At 41.1% G+C, this 22,719-nt stretch overlaps 1 protein-coding gene across 1 annotated transcript in view; it reads left to right on the top strand.

Moving 5' to 3' along the window:
- LOC144758218 (uncharacterized) overlaps positions 1-20,146 on the top strand; it is a 174,300-nt gene extending 154,154 nt beyond the window's left edge. The window contains exon 6 of the mRNA XM_078646417.1: positions 19,947-20,146. Coding sequence (XP_078502543.1) covers positions 19,947-20,146 — 200 coding nt within the window. The remainder of the gene's footprint in view (positions 1-19,946) is intronic.
- Positions 20,147-22,719: the final 2,573 nt, after the last annotated feature.

The following is a 22,719-nucleotide window of genomic DNA, read 5'->3' as shown; positions in this document are numbered from 1 at the left end:
AAAGCTTAGACCTGTACCACTCAATATTAGAGAAGAGTTAAGTGATACTCTAAAAGATATGTTAAAAAATGATGTCATAGAGGAGATAGAATCGTCAGAATGGGTTTCGCCAGTAGTTTTGGCACACAAACCTGATAAATCTCTGAGACTTTGCATTGATTTGAGAGCACTTAATGCTAATATAGTAGTAGATTGTCATCCTCTGCCGAATATCAATGAAGTAGTGAGCATGATTGGTGAGGCTGTAGTTTTTTCTACCTTAGATTTGAGATCTGCGTATCATCAGGTAGTGTTAGCAGAGGAATCACGTCATCTCATCTCACAGCATTTATTACACCTCAGGGATTATATCAATTCAAACGGATGCCATTTGGTTTGGCATCGGGAGCCTCAGTTTTTCAGAGATCGATGTATCATATTTTTAAAGACATGAGTGACTATGTGAAGTGTTTTCAGGATGACATTTTAGTATTTTCTAAGAGTGATGAAGTACATATGGAACACCTGAGTAATGTGTGTAAAATGTTAAGTAAGTTTGGTCTTACCATTAAGAGTAAAAAGTGCAAGTTATTTCAAAAGAAGATAGAATATTTAGGGCATACTATTTCTGGGAATGGTGTTGCTCCTAAGAAATCGTTAGTTGATGCAATCCTGAAAGCTCCTGCACCCGATTGCAAAGATAAATTGTTATCATTTTTAGGACTCTGTGAATATTACAGTAAGTTTATAGTTGGTTTCGCAACTAAAGTGGAGCCGTTAAGAGAACTAACCAGGAAGGATGTTGAATTTTTGTGGGGAACTAAACAACAAAACGCTTTTGACAGTATTAAACTTGACATGGTGTCAGCTCCTACACTTAGACCGTTTTGTTTGAACAAACTTTGTGTTTTGACAGTGGATGCTAGCCTTTATGGCCTGGGTTGCGTGCTTTCGCAACGTTCGGGTAAGGAGGACTGGAATGTTGCATTCGCGTCTAGATCTCTAAATAACACTGAAAAACGATATGCTGTAATCGAAAAGGAATTATTAGGATGTGTCTGGGCTGTTGAACATTTCCGGAATTATATTTGGGGTGCAAGATTTTTGATACGTACTGATCATAAGCCTTTGGTGGGTATTCTTTCACCCGGTGGAGGTTTAAGTGCGACTGCTCATATTGCTAGATTGATGTCACGATTACAAGAATATAGTTTTGACATAGAATATGTGCCTGGGAAACTCAATGTGACTGCAGATTGTTTGTCAAGATTACCATATCCCAGTGTCAGTGATGATGAAGATACTGAAGTCGTAACTAGCATTTCAGAATTATTGTCTGAGAAATTCAGTATCATTTCAGAAGATTTATGGATGAAAAGCATGAGTGAGGATGATGTTTTGTGCAAAGTGAGAGATTATGTGAGTGTGGGTTGGCCTTCTAAGGAATTAATTCCAGCTGAAGTTATACCATTTTACAATGTTGCTGATGAGTTAGCCATAGAGGGAAATCTACTATTCAGAGCTGGAAAATGTATTCCACCTTTTGCGGTAAGAGATTTTATTTTGCAAATGAGTCATGAATGTCACATGGGCATGTCGTCCATGAAAAGATTAATTAGGTCAAATTTCTGGTGGCCAGGAGTGGATAGGTTTGTAGATACATTTGTTAGAGAGTGTCCTGAGTGCATTGAAAGTGATAAGACGTGCAAATGTGATCCTGCACCTTTGACTCCTGTGAAGTGGCCAGATCATCCATGGCAGAAATTAGGGATCGATATTGCTGGCCCATTCCATTTTTTACCACAGGAGTGTAGATTCGCTATAGTTGCTGTGGATTATCACTCCAAATGGCCTGAGGTCAAACTGGTACCTCATCCTAACACTGAAAGTGTTATTTTATTTTTGAGAGAGATATTTTCAAGAGAAGGATTCCCAGAAAGCATTGTATCAGATAATGGGGTACAGTTCAAATCTTCAGAGATGTTGGAGTTTTTGAGTACTTATGGTATAAAGCATTGCACCACTGCTCTGTATGAACCACAAGGAAATGGGCTAGTGGAGAGATATAACAGGGTTCTCAAACAAGATATCCTATGGGCTCGGAAGTTTGGGGGAATGTGGAAGGAGAAATTGAGAGAAAAGTTATGGCTGTACCGTATAACGCCTCATGCCACTACAGAAGTTTCTCCTTTCCGCCTTCTAAAGGGTAGAGATCCTGTATCTAACCTATGTCCTTGGTGGTTTAAGAAAAGTGCTGGTTATCGCATGGTTGATGTGAATGTCAAGGATGTAGCTGAGAAAGTGGAACTCAAACAGTGCAAATACAAAAGTGATTATGATACTAGGATGAAAGTCAAACAACCTGCTTTTATGGTAGGTGATGTGGTTAGGATTCGTAAACCTGGTTATATTACCAAAGGTGAGACAAAGTTTGGCAAACCTATGAAGGTTGTGAAAGTTTATCACAATAGCGTTGTCACACAAGATGGCAAAAGATGGAATGTTAGAAGAGTATCCAAATGTGGGTCTTAAATTTTCTATTATAACCAGTAGTTTCTTTTATGTGTAAGGATTTGTTTTTTTAATGTTTATGTAGTCACATAATTTTCTTTAGGGGGAAAATGTGTAGTATTCCTGTTTACAGATATTTCCCTTTTAATACAAATTCCAATGTTGTACATATTTCCTTTTTAAATAGAATGTCTCTTCATAGCTGCTCATGCACATTGTGTTATGGATTCCATTTAGAATTGTTATGGTCTGAAATGGATTGGGGTGAAGAAAAAGGACTGGTAACTTGGAGAGTGGATGTACTGTGCTGCAGTTCAATAAACCTTGGATTTTACTTGGAATTATCTTGGATTTTCAACATCTTTATTACAGCTGGGCTTCTCAATACGCATGGAAAAATCATCACTAGAACCAGAACAGCAAGAAAAATTCTTGGTAGCAAGAATAAATTCTATACAGGGCAGTGTGTTTCCCAGCGAGAAGATAACGATGGCGCTTTGGAAGGAGACACAGCTGTACCGGAAGTGGCAAGCTCTGACAGTGGGGAGAGTGGGGAAGCTGTTAGGAACTAAGGCATCTTTCATTTCATTGATACCAAACACAAGACTTCACATGACACCATTTCAGGAAGTCCCACTATTATTGCTGTCACAGCAGACAATCACTCTTACCTTTAGATAAGTTCTTGAGTCAGAGATGTGTTGAAATGGAGATGAGCATGGAACGATCCTTCAAGACCGCTACTCAGACTGTGGGGATAGATGCTGACAAGTGACAGCTGCTAGCTCTTTGAAACCCGTCAATGCGCCAACACCTTGTACCTGCCTTTCAGCAACTATGACGTCTTACCGCTCTGCATTTTATTGGTTTAGCTTGTCCTCGACATCTTGACTGGTTAGTTGATATTAATAAATCAAACATGTCCCCTGTTGAAATGCTTTCAGTTTCAATTCCTTGCTGGGGGCAGAGCCAGCTGCTGTTACCTTCCAGCTGTGAAGGGCTCCGCGCACTCGTGAATAATTAGCGTGGCGGCCAAAATAATAGCCGGACACTGTTCATTAGTTAACTGCGTGGTCCTGACTGCTGGAGCCGGGCCACGCCTCTTTGTTTATACCTAGTGCGTGACGACACGCACCAACGCTACCACCCCGAAGGACATTACATTCCTTCCAACCTTTATTAAACAATAAACAAAACATCAAACATATAGATCCGTTACCAGTCACCATCCACTGCGAGTCCTTGGTTCAACACACCATGAACCCTGCTAGGTGGGAGGAGGGAGCCGGATTGCTCCTCAAGCCTTATCTGGAATGTTCTCCCAGTGAGGGTGAACGGGATGGGGCAACTTCCTGTGATCCCCAGCCCTCTGGAGATCTCCCTGGGTATCCTGGCAGTCCTCTGTCTGGAGTTCCGAGCAGCGATGGGATGACTCTGTCAGATCTGTCTGGATCTTCCATGGGGATCATCCCCTGGCCTCCATCTATTTTTTTTTAATGGACTGTTGATTTAGCCTTGCATCCATACTGTCCGATATCGGCTGGTCAGGAGTTCCGGCATGGACTTTTTTGAAGAAAGATATGTTGTGTGTGAGTTCTTCGGTCCATCTCTGGGCTATTATCATCGTGCCGGTTCGGCGGATCACTGTCCAAGGACATCATTCAAAGGTAAGACGGAATTTGCTCCCTGGGTCCCTGGGTTCCGACATACGCAGATAACTCCACACTCCCTTGATCGCCTCTAGGCCTGACAACCATCCTTCCCAATGCAGCCAGTTTCCTTTCCTATCCTCACTCCAGGCGTCGCCATCTGTGCACCGAGAGATCCCTTCACAACCTTCCTAGGGACACTAGACATTCAGAACTCTGCTCAGAATATTAATATGGCAGCTTACAGCGATCTGTGGGAAGCACAGCGGCTACATTTAGTTCCCCCGCCCCCGCATATTGGGCTGTGGAACCTACCTCATTTGAATGTGCTTCTTTGAGCTTTTGAACTCAACTTCACAGAGACCAGCTGTAGAGGTGGGCTTCAGCCAGGCCTACCAGTGCTAGGGGTTCGCCCTTCTCTGCACGCAAGTCCTCAGACAAGTAAATAGAAGTTGTCACGGAAACTGTAAGGATAAAAGAAATGTTTATTAAACCTCATGAGGTGGAACTACATTCACACAGCACCCTTCGGTAGTGTATTACGTAGCACAAGGAATAGAAGAACCATGGGTCTTTTATACCCACACAGGAGCTCAAAAGAAGGCGGTACAAACACACATAGGAGAGTTACATACACACATGGTCATACAGAAATGTACAGTCAACAGTAAGGGAGGAGCTAGCAGTTGCTGACTCCGGTAAAATCAACCTGACAGTTACAGACTAAAGCATGTGTATTAACAGTTACAGATTCCTCTACGCATGTGCAGAGTGGCAGAGTCTACGTATAGCTAGTCCTCTAAGCAGAGCACAAGGGTAAACGACAATGAAGAAGGAAAGAGCACATGGTGAGACATGGCAGACAAAATGGCTGAAGAAAACAAGATGGCTTCAGCTAAATGCTAACACTGATCGCTGCCAATTTTCTACACACCCTCTCCCCCTCCCATTCCCCAGCAGAGGGTAGTGGGGTACAGTGAATACCCATGTGTTCGATTGAGAGGGCCGTGGAGGCTCAAAGACCCCCATGAATCGGGCCCCCACGCACAATGTGCTTCGGGACACTCATTCTGCTGCGAACGAATTGTCCTTTTCCATGAGCTGCTATGTTCAGAGCAACTGTCACTAATTGAGCCGGCCTGTGCGAGAGGCCTGCAGACCAGGGCCTTCCCTCTGCCAGTTCAGTCTAGCCTAGTTTGAGCCGCCTCTGACTGAGGCAAGACCTTCAATATGACACCAGTAAAGGGCACTTTTAGTTTTTCACTTTGCCGCTGGATTCAAGCAAGCCTGGCTGAAGACGGCTGGAATGCCAGAAACCGGTCCTAGGAAGCTTGTTTCCGGTCCAGGGAAGGCATGGCTTGGCAGTTCGGGCTGGACTGTTCCCATGAGGCACAGGGTCAGACTGATTTGCATATGGTCATGTCTGAACTGGGGTCGCAGAGTGGGCTAAAGAACGGTGATGGATTAAACCCAGATTTTTTGACTGGGTTTGAGTGTTTGATTGGTTCAGATGCTCTGTCCATCACCACCCCCTTTTGTACATGATTTATGGAAGCATTACTCACTGGACACTTCACCCAAAGAGAACACAGTTTTGTGCTAGGAGTTCTGGCCCATTTATTTCCCAGTAGGTTTGTTGGGCACATGCTGTCTTCTGCTCTCCAGGGTGTTTTTAGGTTTTGGAATCAAATTCCAACCAGTTAAGGAGAGAACAAAACTTGCAGGGTAAGAAAGAACATTTTAATGGACATTCTGGCCGTCTTAGCTCTCGAACTCTCTCCTCCGCAGCACCGTTCTACTGATGATGTGCTTCAAATGTGCATCTTAAACAGTGTGGGCACGGTTGGTGATTCATGACCAGGATCAGGGAAAGTCTTGTGTGAAGTTTTCATTGCATGAGTTGTGGCTTAATGGTAACCTGTAGAATTTCCTTCATTTACTATTCTCAGGCATTTGCATAGTTTTCTCTCCCAAGTGTTTGTTGGCCTTGGTAACTCACTAACAGTTAGCATCTAAATGTATGTCTTGCTCAGCGTTGTCTCACAAGTACTCTGAAACCATGTTGAACTGGTAACTCATGACTAGTTTGTATAAAAGTTCATGCTTTGCTTACCTTTACGTAGGACTGACTCAATACAATTAGTTTTCAGTTAAAAACTGGATTTGAAGCAGGGAGACTAAGGTGTTTATACCAAATTAACAAGACAAATTATTTCCACATCTGCTTGGTACATAGTTTTGCAGCATGAATCTTTTCTGGATTCACATGCAGTGCATTATTGCACCATCCAGTGTTTGGAACCCAAATCTTTTACAAACCTTTTGTCTTTCTACTTTTTTTGTGTTTTGGTTTTGGTGGGTGCCGACATACCTCCATGTGGTGTCCCCTGTGCCGTCGTTGTGCTTCCTCCAGAATCTCCCACCTTTGGTCGCCATCGTCAGATTCTTTTTTTTCCACCATGGGGTCTGGAAGCATACAGGAAGATCGCCAACAATCTGATTTCGAAAATCAAGAAAATATCAACATGAGTTCACCGGAGTAAGAAAGTCATCAATTGAAGATACTGAACGAAGTTCTAGGAGCAGGACATGGGTCTCTCTGTACTTGGTAATGGAGAAAACACAATTCCAATTTTGCAAACACTGCCACCAAAATTTTGTGAAAAAGGATAAACACACTGTCTGCAACCTCTGCCTGCCAATAGATCATCGAAGTGAAGATTGCAACGCCTGTGCAGTGTTCACCTCTAAGACTTTGAGGGTAAGACAGTGACAGAGAACAGCCCACCATACAATGCAGGGCCAAATCACACTCCATCTCTATGGTTTATGGGCTTCTCCTGCGATGAAGAAGAGAATGTCGCCAAAGGGCCAGAAGGGTATGAGGAGGCCGACCTCCAAATAGTGGAATGCGACCCAGAAGTTAAGAGAACTTCGAGATCAGAGGTAAGAGACTCTGCATCCTTAAAAACTTCAACCTAGTCAAGTAAATCAGACTCTAAAACCTCAAAGACGGCTTTGGCATTCAAGCCCTCAGTGATCGCAAGCTTGTCAAAAGGGAAAAGTACCCTTGGATCCTTCGAAAAGGACTCCGCAGCAGTAAAGACCCCCCAAAAATTCAATATTTCGAAGGACGGGCGAGGAAAATTTACTTCAATGTCCAAACAGGAGAGGTCAAAAATCGAAAGACATGGATTGACGAACACTGTCTTAGAAGAATTCATAGTCACATCGTACACACGAACATCTCCACTACCAACTAGTGGCCAAGATCGAGAAAAAGAGAAGATGACTCGAAGCCTAAATGGGCAGCACTTTACAAAAAAAGAAAGACTTTGTAAAAAGTCTGCAGCAATTTCAAATACCATGTGAGTCTTCGAACAAGCAAGGGGATGAAGGCCTTGAGGAAACAGAGCTGCCTTTAACACCAGAACCTCAGGAGGAACAAGATGAAGAGCTCTTCTTCGAGGAGGAGGAGGAGGAGGGGTAAATTTACCTGGGTTATGAGGCTGCAGAGACTCACAATGGCAAGACCTGGAAACAGACTCACCAGAAGAAGGGATAAACACTTACTCTTCAAGACCAACAACACCTAATGATATTGGAATGATACAGAAGGCAGCGGAGAGGTATGCGGTAGAGTTCGAAGAGGAGAGGCAAAAATCATGTTTCCTATTATAAACTCTTCTGCCTACACAATCAAGAAATCAGTTTTTACCAATGCTCCCCAGTGCCCTGGGTCATGGAAAAGAGGTTTTCATGGAACCAGCAACATGAACGGCAGTCACTCAAAGGGCAGAGAAGAAGTGTAGACATTCTTTAAAAGACACAATTCACATGAAGGCAGCAGGAGATCCGATAATAGCATCAACTGCCAGGAAGAGAGCCAACGTCCCAAGCACCACAGGGCCACCTTCAGATAAGGACAGCTAAAGGATGCACCATAAGGGGTGAAAGATAGAAGGGAGTGCTGCAAATCAGTGGTGGATTGCAAACTCAAATGCATCGCTAAATCGTCACGCCTACCAACATCGGGTAGAAATAGGAAAACTAATGAAGCGTTTCCTAGAACTGTGCCAAAAGAGGGCAGCACACCAGATGGAGGATGGCAGGAACATCGCCAGTACCTGCTTAAACTCTTCACTGGATGCAGCAGAAACTCTAGGACGACAAATGATGGAAGTAATTATGGAACGACGCCTTGCATGGCTAAGAATTTCAGGTTTTAAACCCGAGGTACAAGCTAACATACCAAATGCACCATTCAATGTTGTACAACTATTCAGGATAGTGATGGACAAAACCCTGAATTAGTTGAAAAAATGACAATGAAAGCGCAAGGTACATGGGGGCCCTACAGTTCAGAGGTAACATGCGGAGGGGGCAGTACCCTCACGAAGGCTGACAGCAAGGGGCTCCTTCCATTCAGGATCATCCCATTAGATCAGAGTTATTCAAACTGTGGGGCGCGCCCCCCTGGGGGGGCGCGACGCCATCTCAGGGGGGGTGCGCTCTCCACCATAAAATGTATTTCACCTTTCATTGTTTGCCAGGCGGAGAGGCAGAGTGGAGCTGCAGGGGCCCTAAGAAGGGGTGAAGACGCCTGATTAACATGCAAAAGGTCTTTAAAAGACCTGTGGAGTACTCGGGTGCGGCTGTGTGTCTGCGAAGTTGAAGCTGTTTCATCTTGGGCTGGGCATCTTGGGCTGCCACCCAGAGACGCAGGAGGGGGTGGGGGGGGGGGGGGGGGGAGAGAAGCCCTTCAAGTCCAATGGGCGTTGCGCGCCTGTTCTTGGCTCGGGTAATCATTTTTTAATACACCAGTTTTGCTTATTGCACGTATTGTAAATATCTGCGAAATTATTCACTGGCTGCTGGCAGCATAAAAAATAATGAAGACTCAGTGAAGGCACCACGGAAATAGCGTCCCCTTCTCCAGAATCCTTGCAATACTTGTCTAACAGCGTAACCAGTAAAATGAAAACATTTAGAGAGATTTCGGGCTCCTTGTAGAAACCGCGCCCTTTCCCGTAGAGATTAACAAGGGTACAATTAAGCATCCAGATCTGTCCGGAGAACGGGAGGGCAGGGGCATCATACCCGGCCTGGCATTTACACCCAGGCTCTGCAGGCATCCAGAGGGAATTGGGACAGTTAAAGACAAGCTGGAGGAGGCAGGAGATGAAACTCATAAAAGGATCTGGGATTAGAGCGGGGCATAGAGTGAAAGAAAGTGTAGGAAGGAGAATGAGAGGAAGAGGGAGAAGCAGAGGAGGAAGGAGAGTGGAAGAGGGAGAGGCAGAATGGAGGACGAGAAAACATGGAAGGGGATGAACGAGGCTTTAGAAGTGAGGAGAGGTATATACTGAAAGGTGAGAAAAAGAAGGCGGGCAGAGAAAGAGAGGTTAGGAGGTATGAAAAAAAGGGTGGGAGTAGGAGGAAGAGGGAGATAGGAAGTGAGTGTGGAATAGAAGGGAGTGAAAAGAGAAAGGAAGAGATAGAAAGCGAAATGGGAAAGAAGAAGCGTAACATTGGGCAACAAAATAGAGGGAAAGGGAATGAGAGAAGATGAGAGTGTGTGTGAGGGAGAGAGAAAGAGGAAAAGAGTGCAAGAGTGCAAGTGAACGAGAATAAGTGAAAACAAGAACGTGAGTATGTTATTTATGTATTTATTGTTTTACAAAGTGTTTAACAGTGGTCTTTTTGTCACTTACAGTAACATATGGACCGCCTGGGCTCACCATAGCGCGCTTAGGTAGAAAAAGCATAAGTATGAGAAACCCATTTTCCCCAGTATATGCTTATTTGCACTTTTCTGCAGATGGATTGAGAAAAAGTTGAAATTAGAATCTTTTGTGAAAATAAATGTCATTCTCCTTCCAGAAGGGCTTTTAAAATGTGCCAGGATTTTCTGCAGGTTATTTCGTTCACCCGATCCCAGAAATCCTGACCACTACCATTGTCCCAAAGAAAACACCTGCCTCATTCCCAGGTCCAGGGAACAGGGACATCTTAAGGATTTGGGGGGGGGCCATATTCAGAACAGCTTTGAATTTATGATCCAGTTTCAGCTCTTTCATGCCCTCTTCGGTCTGGTCACTGACCGTGCACTGGCACACTGGTCCAAATTCTAAATGTGTTGACATTTCATATTCAGGGATAGTGACGTGTGTATTCAATATTGTAGCACAGCGGCAGCGCACTAATATTACTGCAAATAATCTCTGTGACACCCTCCCATTTCTTGTGTGTGCAGTGCGGTTTTGTTCTAAAATAAACTTTTTTCATGTGTGTTGCATGAAACTTAAACACATTTGTCTGCAAAATGTCTTTAGTAGACTCTCACACATCACCATAGTAAAAATAAATTAAAGGAAAATGCTATTTAAAACAATCTGTTTAAGAATGATTCAAGATAGTCAGGGTAAGACTCTCTCCAGAACAGAGCTGGCTCTATCAGGGGTCCCCCTTAAAGGCTGGGGCCCTGGGCCAGAGCCCACGTTGCCTATGTCTTAAAACGTCTCTGCCAGGGAAGACACCTGCTACAACCTGTGTATCAAATAAACTGCTTACCTCAATGCCTGGCAGAGGGTGTCAACCGCTTTTTTTCATGGAAAGAGAAGCTGTGATAGGATGGGCAGTGCAGGAATGGGGAGTTTTTTCTGGGAGGTGAGAATGGGGCAGTGCTGCTTAGGATGGCCAGATTTGAAATTGTTTTTTTTAATGCCATTGGACAGTGCTTCTCAGTGGAGAGCATAGTCTTTGAGGTACACAGACAAAATATCGAAAATAAAATATCGGAAAGACAAAATATCGAAGTTAAAATATCGAAGGTAAAAAATATTGGGAAGCAAAAATATCGGATACAAAAATATCGTAATAGGTAAGTAAGTATAAATATCGAAAAAAATAATATCGTATGACAAAATATCGACAATACAAAAAATCGTCTAGTAATGGAAAAAATAAATAGTATAGGAAAAAATATAATAATTGTACATAAAAATTTGATAAAAAGGTCTATATGAAAAAATTACAATATATTTAATATAAAAATATTTTTAAAAAACATATCTAGTTTTAGGAGCGGGTTGTTGGGTTTATAGGGGATAAGGGTGGGAAGTAATTTAAAAATATTTAATAAATTAATATATATTTGTAAAATTGTTTTATTAATAATTAATTTGTAAATAATTATTATTAATTAGTTAATTAATTAATTAATATAATTTTGTAAATTATTTTATATAATAATTAATTGGTAATTAATGAATATTAATTAGTTAATTAATTAATAAAATCTAGTACATAATTGTACAAAATAATTAATTGGTAATTAATTATTATTAATTAGTTAATTAATTAATATAATTTTGGACATAATTTTAAATAATAAATAATTGGTAATTAAATAATAATAATTAATTGTTAATTAATTAATATTAATTAGTTAATTAATTAATATAATTTTGGACATAATTTTAAATAATAAATAATTGGTAATTAAATAATAATAAATAATTGGTAATTACTTAATATTAATTACTTAATTAATTAATATAATTTTGTACATAATTTTAAATAATAATTAATTGTTAATTAATTATTATTAAATAGTTAATTAATTAAATATTTTTTTTACATATTTTTAAATAATAATTAATTGGTAATTAATTAATATTAATTAGTTAATTATATTAATTAGCTTCATTTAGTTTAATATATATTTTTTACTTATTGTAAATTAATTTGGAAAAAATTATATTAATAATTAAATTTATTTATTTACAGCTAATGTGCTAATATATTTACTTTATTGTTATTGATAATTAATAATTAATTTGTAATTACATAATAATAATTATTTTTTGGTAAAGGAGTATTGTTAGAGTTCAGGGTCAGTTTTCAGTTTTTTGGTAAAGGGGTATTTCTTGGGTTCAGGGTCAGTTTACAGTTTTTGGGTAAAGGTGTAGTTTTTGGGTTCAGGGTCAGTCTTCAGTTTTTGGGTAAAGTGGTATTTCTTGGGTTCAGGGTCAGTTTTCAGTTTTTGGGTAAAGGGGTATTTTTTGGGTTTAGGGTCAGTTTTCTGTTTTTGGGTAAAGGGGTATTTTTTGGGTTCAGGGTCAGTTTTCAGTTTTTGGGTAAAGGGGTATTTTTAGGGTTCAGGGTCAGTTTTCAGTTTTTGGGTAAAGGGGTATTTTTTGGGTTCAGGGTCAGTTTTCAGCTTTTGGGTAAAGGGGTATTTTTTGGGTTCAGGGTCAGTTTTCAGTTTTTGGGTAAAGGGGTATTTTTTGGGTTCAGGGTCAGTTTTCAGTTTTTGGGTAAAGGGGTATTTTTAGGGTTCAGGGTCAGTTTTGGGTTTTTGGGTAAAGGGGTATTTTTAGGGTTCAGGGTCAGTTTTCAGTTTTTGGGTAAAGGGGTATTTTTAGGGTTCAGGGTCAGTTTTGGGTTTTTGGGTAAAGGGGTAGTAGTAGCAAATAATGCAGTTTCTATTTTATTTACTTACTTAGAAGATGTGATAGTAGGTTGATAGTCTGGTTCTTCTAGTTGTTGTGCAGCAATTCGGATAGAGATGAATCTCCTTCAGTGACTTTTGGCAAGTAGTTTGTGTTTAGATTTTAATTGTTTATATAGGGGAGTGTCAGTAGTAATTACTTTGCTATTGGTTAATTTAAAAAATTAGGTTTGTGATTGGTTAGTTAGTATATTTGAATTTCAGTTGTGATTACTTTGTAATAGAAGTGAAAAATCCAAATAAATTATAACATTATACAAAGTAGTATAGAATATTTTTATATGTGTAGGTGATATAATTATACCAATAGGATATTTTTGACAAATTAATAGTGTGTCTATAGTATTAATTTAAGTATTGTGTGTTTATTTAGATGTGAAAACATATAAAACGTTAATTAATTATGCAAACAGATGCATATAAAAAGTCGATATAGCTGATAATCCGATATTGAAGTGCACGATATTTTTGATGTCGATATTATAGTTAATGTCATTATTTTTTGTAGATAGCGATATTTTTGTTTTCCGATGTTACTGTAGTCGATATAAAAGTAAACGATGTTTTTGTATATCGATATTAAAAAATCGATATTTGTGTATATATCTAGTTAAGTATAGGAAGCCGATATTTTTGATTTCGATATTTTTGCTCCGATATTTTTGTACGTCGATATTGTGAATGTCGATATTTTGTCAGACATTCAGTCTTTGAATGGTACTCATCTTATTGACCACAGAAGTTTCTTTGAGGAGGCTTTGCAAGAATTAAGTGGAGAACCCGTAACAATTTGCACACATTTTATCTTGAAAAATGTAGTTTTGGACTGTGTAGTAAGCCTCTGTCATTTCACCACACCAACTCGAAACCTGCAGTTTTCTTAACACTCTTACTGTGTTTAACATTATTAGCCAGATATGGACTGGGAAATGCAGATGACCGTCGATTATGTAGAATACCAGGTTCCAGAATTTTTTGTCAAGTGGTGGGGGGGCCCGACATCTAAATAAATTCAGCTGGGGGGGCTCAACCTAAAAATTTTTGAAGACCTCTGCATTAGATATATCAACAGTCATTTCAGGGAACGAGTCAAAACGGGTCAGCAACAGCAGACACAAAGGTGGCAGTAGCAACAAGGAAGACAGTCCTTCTGCGGACGAACACCTGCAAGTCGACAGTCACGCAAGTAAGTGACTCCTCAGGGGTGACACAAAGCACTCATCAAATGTCAAAGAGTGAAACAACAAATGTACAAACAAGAGAACTTCACCGGTAGGGGGCAGAATAAGAACTTTCCTCCAAGAGTGGAAGAATATCACCGCAGGCAAGTGGGTCTTAAAATTAATACAATCTGGAGATTGCATAGAATTAAACAGGACACCTCAAGAAAAGAGACCAAGTAAAAGGGTTCATTCAAGGGAGGAAACAATCCGTCTACTCAAAGAGGTAGAGGACTTGCTGTCAAAGGAGTCAATAGAGTTGGTGCCGAGCCTGGAGAGAAGCAGAGGAAACTACTCCACATATGTCTAGATCTCAGGTTTTTAAACAAGTTCATAAGAACTCAAAAATCCAAGATGACTACCCTACAGGAGGTAGAACCCGAGCTACAAGTGGGGGATTATGTGGCCACAAAAGATTGAAGGACGCTTATTTACACATTCCATTGAACGCAGACCGCAAAACATTCCTCAGATATGTGTTCGACAATGAACGCAACCAGGTCAAAGTGCTGGCTTTTGGGATAAAATCAGCACCAAGAGTATTTACAAAGTGCCTAGCAACAGGTACGGCACACCTACGGAGCCCGGGAATACACCTACCTGGGCAACTGGCTCATAAGGGCAAATTCATACAAAGATGCAAAGAGCTCATACAACGGGGGATCACAATGATTGTTCAGCTTGTGTAGCATTCTTGTTTACAGATATTTCCCTTTTAATACAAATTCCAATGTTGTACATATTTCCCTTTTAAATAGAATGTCTCTTCATAGCTGCTCATGCACATTGTGTTATGGATTCCATTTAGAATTGTTATGGTCTGAAATGGATTGGGGTGAAGAAAAAGGACTGGTAACTTGGAGAATGGATGTACTGTGCTGCAGTTCAATAAACCTTGGATTTTACTTGGAATTATCTTGGATTTTCAACATCTTTATTACAAAATTGGCGACAATGGTGTCTAGTACCTACTACTACAGCAGCACAGGTGTGGTACACCTGATTTTGAAAGGATTTTGGATTTTTACCTGATCTTAACCTAGTTGGATTTTATAAACTTTTGAAGATTGGAGCTTGGTTCATTCCTACATAGAAGACGTTGCTATCGACTATCCTACTTAAGGACTGAAGGATTTAAAACTTTATTTTACTTGGAATACTATTTACACCTGCTCTCACTGGTGTACAATATTCTATTGGTAACGCTTTTCATCTTGGAGACTGCACGGTTGAGGACGCTGTATTTACCGTAAACTACGAAATTTATGGGTGTTTGCGCGAAAGTTTCACAATTTTAAACGAAATAAGCAAATGTTTACCTTTGAATGTGGTTTCAACGGGCAACACGCGAAGGACTGAGTCTTCCCGTGCAACAAATCTCCATGCGCCGTGTTGGAGCGTGCAGTTACCATGGTTTCCAAGTAGTGACTCGGGTGTGCTCGTGAAATAAAGGTACTGTTTCACATTTTGGAATATATTGATCAAATAAGCCACGCCGCACGACGAACTTCACAACTATCTGTTTGACAACATTTTCACATCGCGTGCATTATTGCTGGAAATTTCGAGCTAGTGCTAGACTTTTGCACTATAATCTACAACTGCTGTGTAGGACATTACAGCGCTGATGTACACAGCTGGTGTACTCAAGGATTGAATTTGTGTTTATTTACTTTGCATTTTATTTTCTTTCAACGGTAATAATATATTGCTTCATTTTGTTCACTATTTAATTTGTACTATTATCATTTTCACCATGCAGTTTGACCCTCCGTCGAAATTTTTACAATGTAAGGGTGATCCTCCCATCCCCTGGAACAGATGGAAGGAGGAGTTTTTAACTTATTTAAAGGCTATTGATGGGGAAAGGATGGTAAATGAAAGGAAAAAGAATATTTTTCTTCATTGTTTAGGATCCGAAGGGCAAGCTATTTTTAGAAATTTACCACCTGTTCCTGGTGACTCTGGTGTATTTGATGAAGCAATGCTTCGTGTAGAAACACGTTTCAAACCCACAACCAGTATTGCTCTGAATCGTTACAAGTTTTATACGAGGGCACAGAAAGAAAATGAATCTTTTGATGATTTTTTAACGGGTTTGAGAGCTTTGGTGGTTTCATGTAATTTTGGTGCAATGACAGACGAAATGATCAGAGATCAGATAATTGTCAATGTTAAATGTAAGAAAACACAGGAACAATTGTGGATATTAGGTAATCCCACTTTATTAGAAAGCATTTCCACTGCCAAGGCTTTTGAACAATCTAGCAAATGGATGAAAACTATTGAAGAAACGAACACTAGGGGTAGCAAGAATGATAAACAAAGTGAAGAAGTATGTGCTATGAACAATGTTACAAAAGGTTTTCAAAACTATAGGAATATATCACGTAACCGCATTGTATGTTTTAGATGTGGGAGTTACAATCATGTAGCTTCCTTCAAGTTTTGTCCTGCCTTGGGAAAAGAGTGCAACAAATGTGGTAGAGTTGGTCATTTTTCCAAGTCCTGTAGGGAAGACAAAAAGAAAATTGGGGACAAAAGTAATTATTTTAAAAAAGGGGAAGTCTCTTGTGTGAGAGATGACACTGATTTGGGATCAAATTTGTCAAGATGTGAGCATGTCGTGTCTAATGAATCCCTTAAAGAAAGAGGAATGATTGTATCATTAGTGAGTTTAGGGTTGCTTGAAGAGGATGTGTTGGACTCTCCTAAGTGTGTGGTTAAATTTATGGGTGTTGAACTAGAGCTAATGGCTGATTCTGGGTCTCCTTGGACCATCATAACGGAAGAATACTTTCATGAAATGTATGAATCTAAGATTGCTAAGAGTGATTTGTGCCCTCCTGATGTAATGGCAAAAGGTTTCAATGGTTCATGCATTGATTTCATTGGTTATATTGCTTCCACCATATATTTTAAGGATCAATCTGCGTACATCAAATTATATGTAGTAGTAAAGGGAGTGAATGTTCTGGGTTGGCGCGATCAATTCAAACTTAACATTACTTTGAATCCACGCAGCAAAGATCCAGTCATGGTGTTAAAGGATAGAGATGAGTTAAATAAAAGAGTTATGTTTGTAGAAGAGAGTAATGTTTGGAAGTTACTTTCGTGTGAGTTTCCTGGAGTTTTTTCAGACAAGTTAGGTAAGCTAAGCGGGTTCACTCATGTCATCAAGCTCAAACAACGAGCTGAACCAGTTGTACAAAAGCTTAGACCTGTACCACTCAATATTAGAGAAGAGTTAAGTGATACTCTAAAAGATATGTTAAAAAATGATGTCATAGAGGAGATAGAATCGTCAGAATGGGTTTCGCCAGTAGTTTTGGCACACAAACCTGATAAATCTCTGAGACTTTGCATTGATTTGAGAGCACTTAATGCTAATATAGTAGTAGATTGTCATCCTCTGCCGAATATCAATGAAGTAGTGAGCATGATTGGTGAGGCTGTAGTTTTTTCTACCTTAGATTTGAGATCTGCGTATCATCAGGTAGTGTTAGCAGAGGAATCACGTCATCTCATCTCACAGCATTTATTACACCTCAGGGATTATATCAATTCAAACGGATGCCATTTGGTTTGGCATCGGGAGCCTCAGTTTTTCAGAGATCGATGTATCATATTTTTAAAGACATGAGTGACTATGTGAAGTGTTTTCAGGATGACATTTTAGTATTTTCTAAGAGTGATGAAGTACATATGGAACACCTGAGTAATGTGTGTAAAATGTTAAGTAAGTTTGGTCTTACCATTAAGAGTAAAAAGTGCAAGTTATTTCAAAAGAAGATAGAATATTTAGGGCATACTATTTCTGGGAATGGTGTTGCTCCTAAGAAATCGTTAGTTGATGCAATCCTGAAAGCTCCTGCACCCGATTGCAAAGATAAATTGTTATCATTTTTAGGACTCTGTGAATATTACAGTAAGTTTATAGTTGGTTTCGCAACTAAAGTGGAGCCGTTAAGAGAACTAACCAGGAAGGATGTTGAATTTTTGTGGGGAACTAAACAACAAAACGCTTTTGACAGTATTAAACTTGACATGGTGTCAGCTCCTACACTTAGACCGTTTTGTTTGAACAAACTTTGTGTTTTGACAGTGGATGCTAGCCTTTATGGCCTGGGTTGCGTGCTTTCGCAACGTTCGGGTAAGGAGGACTGGAATGTTGCATTCGCGTCTAGATCTCTAAATAACACTGAAAAACGATATGCTGTAATCGAAAAGGAATTATTAGGATGTGTCTGGGCTGTTGAACATTTCCGGAATTATATTTGGGGTGCAAGATTTTTGATACGTACTGATCATAAGCCTTTGGTGGGTATTCTTTCACCCGGTGGAGGTTTAAGTGCGACTGCTCATATTGCTAGATTGATGTCACGATTACAAGAATATAGTTTTGACATAGAATATGTGCCTGGGAAACTCAATGTGACTGCAGATTGTTTGTCAAGATTACCATATCCCAGTGTCAGTGATGATGAAGATACTGAAGTCGTAACTAGCATTTCAGAATTATTGTCTGAGAAATTCAGTATCATTTCAGAAGATTTATGGATGAAAAGCATGAGTGAGGATGATGTTTTGTGCAAAGTGAGAGATTATGTGAGTGTGGGTTGGCCTTCTAAGGAATTAATTCCAGCTGAAGTTATACCATTTTACAATGTTGCTGATGAGTTAGCCATAGAGGGAAATCTACTATTCAGAGCTGGAAAATGTATTCCACCTTTTGCGGTAAGAGATTTTATTTTGCAAATGAGTCATGAATGTCACATGGGCATGTCGTCCATGAAAAGATTAATTAGGTCAAATTTCTGGTGGCCAGGAGTGGATAGGTTTGTAGATACATTTGTTAGAGAGTGTCCTGAGTGCATTGAAAGTGATAAGACGTGCAAATGTGATCCTGCACCTTTGACTCCTGTGAAGTGGCCAGATCATCCATGGCAGAAATTAGGGATCGATATTGCTGGCCCATTCAATTTTTTACCACAGGAGTGTAGATTCGCTATAGTTGCTGTGGATTATCACTCCAAATGGCCTGAGGTCAAACTGGTACCTCATCCTAACACTGAAAGTGTTATTTTATTTTTGAGAGAGATATTTTCAAGAGAAGGATTCCCAGAAAGCATTGTATCAGATAATGGGGTACAGTTCAAATCTTCAGAGATGTTGGAGTTTTTGAGTACTTATGGTATAAAGCATTGCACCACTGCTCTGTATGAACCACAAGGAAATGGGCTAGTGGAGAGATATAACAGGGTTCTCAAACAAGATATCCTATGGGCTCGGAAGTTTGGGGGAATGTGGAAGGAGAAATTGAGAGAAAAGTTATGGCTGTACCGTATAACGCCTCATGCCACTACAGAAGTTTCTCCTTTCCGCCTTCTAAAGGGTAGAGATCCTGTATCTAACCTATGTCCTTGGTGGTTTAAGAAAAGTGCTGGTTATCGCATGGTTGATGTGAATGTCAAGGATGTAGCTGAGAAAGTGGAACTCAAACAGTGCAAATACAAAAGTGATTATGATACTAGGATGAAAGTCAAACAACCTGCTTTTATGGTAGGTGATGTGGTTAGGATTCGTAAACCTGGTTATATTACCAAAGGTGAGACAAAGTTTGGCAAACCTATGAAGGTTGTGAAAGTTTATCACAATAGCGTTGTCACACAAGATGGCAAAAGATGGAATGTTAGAAGAGTATCCAAATGTGGGTCTTAAATTTTCTATTATAACCAGTAGTTTCTTTTATGTGTAAGGATTTGTTTTTTTAATGTTTATGTAGTCACATAATTTTCTTTAGGGGGAAAATGTGTAGTATTCCTGTTTACAGATATTTCCCTTTTAATACAAATTCCAATGTTGTACATATTTCCTTTTTAAATAGAATGTCTCTTCATAGCTGCTCATGCACATTGTGTTATGGATTCCATTTAGAATTGTTATGGTCTGAAATGGATTGGGGTGAAGAAAAAGGACTGGTAACTTGGAGAGTGGATGTACTGTGCTGCAGTTCAATAAACCTTGGATTTTACTTGGAATTATCTTGGATTTTCAACATCTTTATTACAGCTGGGCTTCTCAATACGCATGGAAAAATCATCACTAGAACCAGAACAGCAAGAAAAATTCTTGGTAGCAAGAATAAATTCTATACAGGGCAGTGTGTTTCCCAGCGAGAAGATAACGATGGCGCTTTGGAAGGAGACACAGCTGTACCGGAAGTGGCAAGCTCTGACAGTGGGGAGAGTGGGGAAGCTGTTAGGAACTAAGGCATCTTTCATTTCATTGATACCAAACACAAGACTTCACATGACACCATTTCAGGAAGTCCCACTATTATTGCTGTCACAGCAGACAATCACTCTTACCTTTAGATAAGTTCTTGAGTCAGAGATGTGTTGAAATGGAGATGAGCATGGAACGATCCTTCAAGACCGCTACTCAGACTGTGGGGATAGATGCTGACAAGTGACAGCTGCTAGCTCTTTGAAACCCGTCAATGCGCCAACACCTTGTACCTGCCTTTCAGCAACTATGACGTCTTACCGCTCTGCATTTTATTGGTTTAGCTTGTCCTCGACATCTTGACTGGTTAGTTGATATTAATAAATCAAACATGTCCCCTGTTGAAATGCTTTCAGTTTCAATTCCTTGCTGGGGGCAGAGCCAGCTGCTGTTACCTTCCAGCTGTGAAGGGCTCCGCGCACTCGTGAATAATTAGCGTGGCGGCCAAAATAATAGCCGGACACTGTTCATTAGTTAACTGCGTGGTCCTGACTGCTGGAGCCGGGCCACGCCTCTTTGTTTATACCTAGTGCGTGACGACACGCACCAACGCTACCACCCCGAAGGACATTACATTCCTTCCAACCTTTATTAAACAATAAACAAAACATCAAACATATAGATCCGTTACCAGTCACCATCCACTGCGAGTCCTTGGTTCAACACACCATGAACCCTGCTAGGTGGGAGGAGGGAGCCGGATTGCTCCTCAAGCCTTATCTGGAATGTTCTCCCAGTGAGGGTGAACGGGATGGGGCAACTTCCTGTGATCCCCAGCCCTCTGGAGATCTCCCTGGGTATCCTGGCAGTCCTCTGTCTGGAGTTCCGAGCAGCGATGGGATGACTCTGTCAGATCTGTCTGGATCTTCCATGGGGATCATCCCCTGGCCTCCATCTATTTTTTTTTAATGGACTGTTGATTTAGCCTTGCATCCATACTGTCCGATATCGGCTGGTCAGGAGTTCCGGCATGGACTTTTTTGAAGAAAGATATGTTGTGTGTGAGTTCTTCGGTCCATCTCTGGGCTATTATCATCGTGCCGGTTCGGCGGATCACTGTCCAAGGACATCATTCAAAGGTAAGACGGAATTTGCTCCCTGGGTACCTGTCTTTGACATAGACCCTGTCCCTTATGTGAATGGTCGATGATTTTCTGTCCTGTTGGTTAGGACCTTTGAGGTGTCGATCTGAGACGGGGTCCAGTTTGGGTGATGAGGGCTGCTGTCTCGCACCACTCGACCCATGCTTGCTGGTCAAAGGGCTGTCTCAGTCGTGATATGGGGCATCAAATGGTATTCTCTCAGGAAACTGTAGATGGCTCTCTCTAGGGGAGCTCCATCAGCGTGCACAATGCGTATCACCTTGTTGAGAGTGCGCATGAATCTCTCTACTTCCCCGTTTGCTTGAGGCCAGCGCGGGGTCACTTTTCGGTGTTGAATGTCCCAGGTCTTGAGATAGTCTGCAAATTCTTGCCCCTGGAAAGGCGGACCGTTATCCGTTCTCACCACCTCAAATATTCTGTGAGTTGCAATGGTTTTCTCCATTTTGGAAATCACATCCGTGGCTGTTTGACTTCCCACGAATTCAATCTCGGGGTACTTTGTGTAATCATCAATAATCACAAGGGTGCAGCGCCCATCCGGAAGATGCCCAAAGTCAACACTAATGCACTCCCATGGCCGTCGGGGGCTGTCCTCGGTGATGACGGGGTGAGGACGATCCGGTTGGCCTGATACCTGGCACCATGAGCATGTTCTGACTGCTGGACCATCGTGTCCATCTCCAGGAACCACACCTTTGCTCTTAGCCGACTCTTTGTTTTTACCATGCCTTGGTGTCCTCTGTGCGCGAGGTCCACAGCTTGTTGAGCAAGGCTTGATGGGATCACCAGTCATGGACCTCTGAGTAGGTACCCACTGATGTGGACAGAAAGTTCTTCCTTGATCCGCATGATTGACTAGAGGATGGTCTTTGCTTGGGGTGTCCATCGGGTCATCGTGGACTGAATGGGACGCCAGTCGATTGCTCGAACTGCGACAATGGCCAGTTGCAGGCATTCATCATTCCGGGTGGCTTCCACAATAGCTTCAAGGCTCATCGAAAGTGGTTGGGACCTTTCCGCTATGAATCAGACTTATTCCTCAGTGTCCTTGGCATCCTCTTCTTTTGCTTTTGTTGCGGCCCTGGGATGTCTCGACAGGTAGTCCGCAGGGTTGGATGAGCCTGGCTTGTATTCCACTGGGTAATCATAACCCTGCAGATGAAGGATCCATTTTTCAATCCTCAGGGAAGGCTTGGATGCCGACCCTTGAAACAGGGGGATGAAGGGCTTGTGGTCGGTGGATGACCATACACGTAGACATGGAACAGCCGACAGGCCCAATGGATGGCAATTGCTTCTCTCTTTATCTGAGAGTAGGGCTGTTCCATGTCTGTCAGGGAGCGGCTCGCGTATGCAATCAGGCACACTCCCCATTGCCTTGTAACTGCATGAGCAGTGCCCCTAGCCGGTAGGGACTGGCGTCAATGGCGACATTGGTGGGCTGGGCCAGGTTG

The sequence above is a fragment of the Lissotriton helveticus genome, chromosome 1_1 (assembly GCF_964261635.1).
Source record: "Lissotriton helveticus chromosome 1_1, aLisHel1.1, whole genome shotgun sequence".
In the NCBI taxonomy this organism is placed as follows: domain Eukaryota; kingdom Metazoa; phylum Chordata; class Amphibia; order Caudata; family Salamandridae; genus Lissotriton; species Lissotriton helveticus.
The sequence above is the reverse complement of the archived record's forward strand: the minus strand, read 5'-3'. Positions and strand labels throughout refer to the sequence as shown.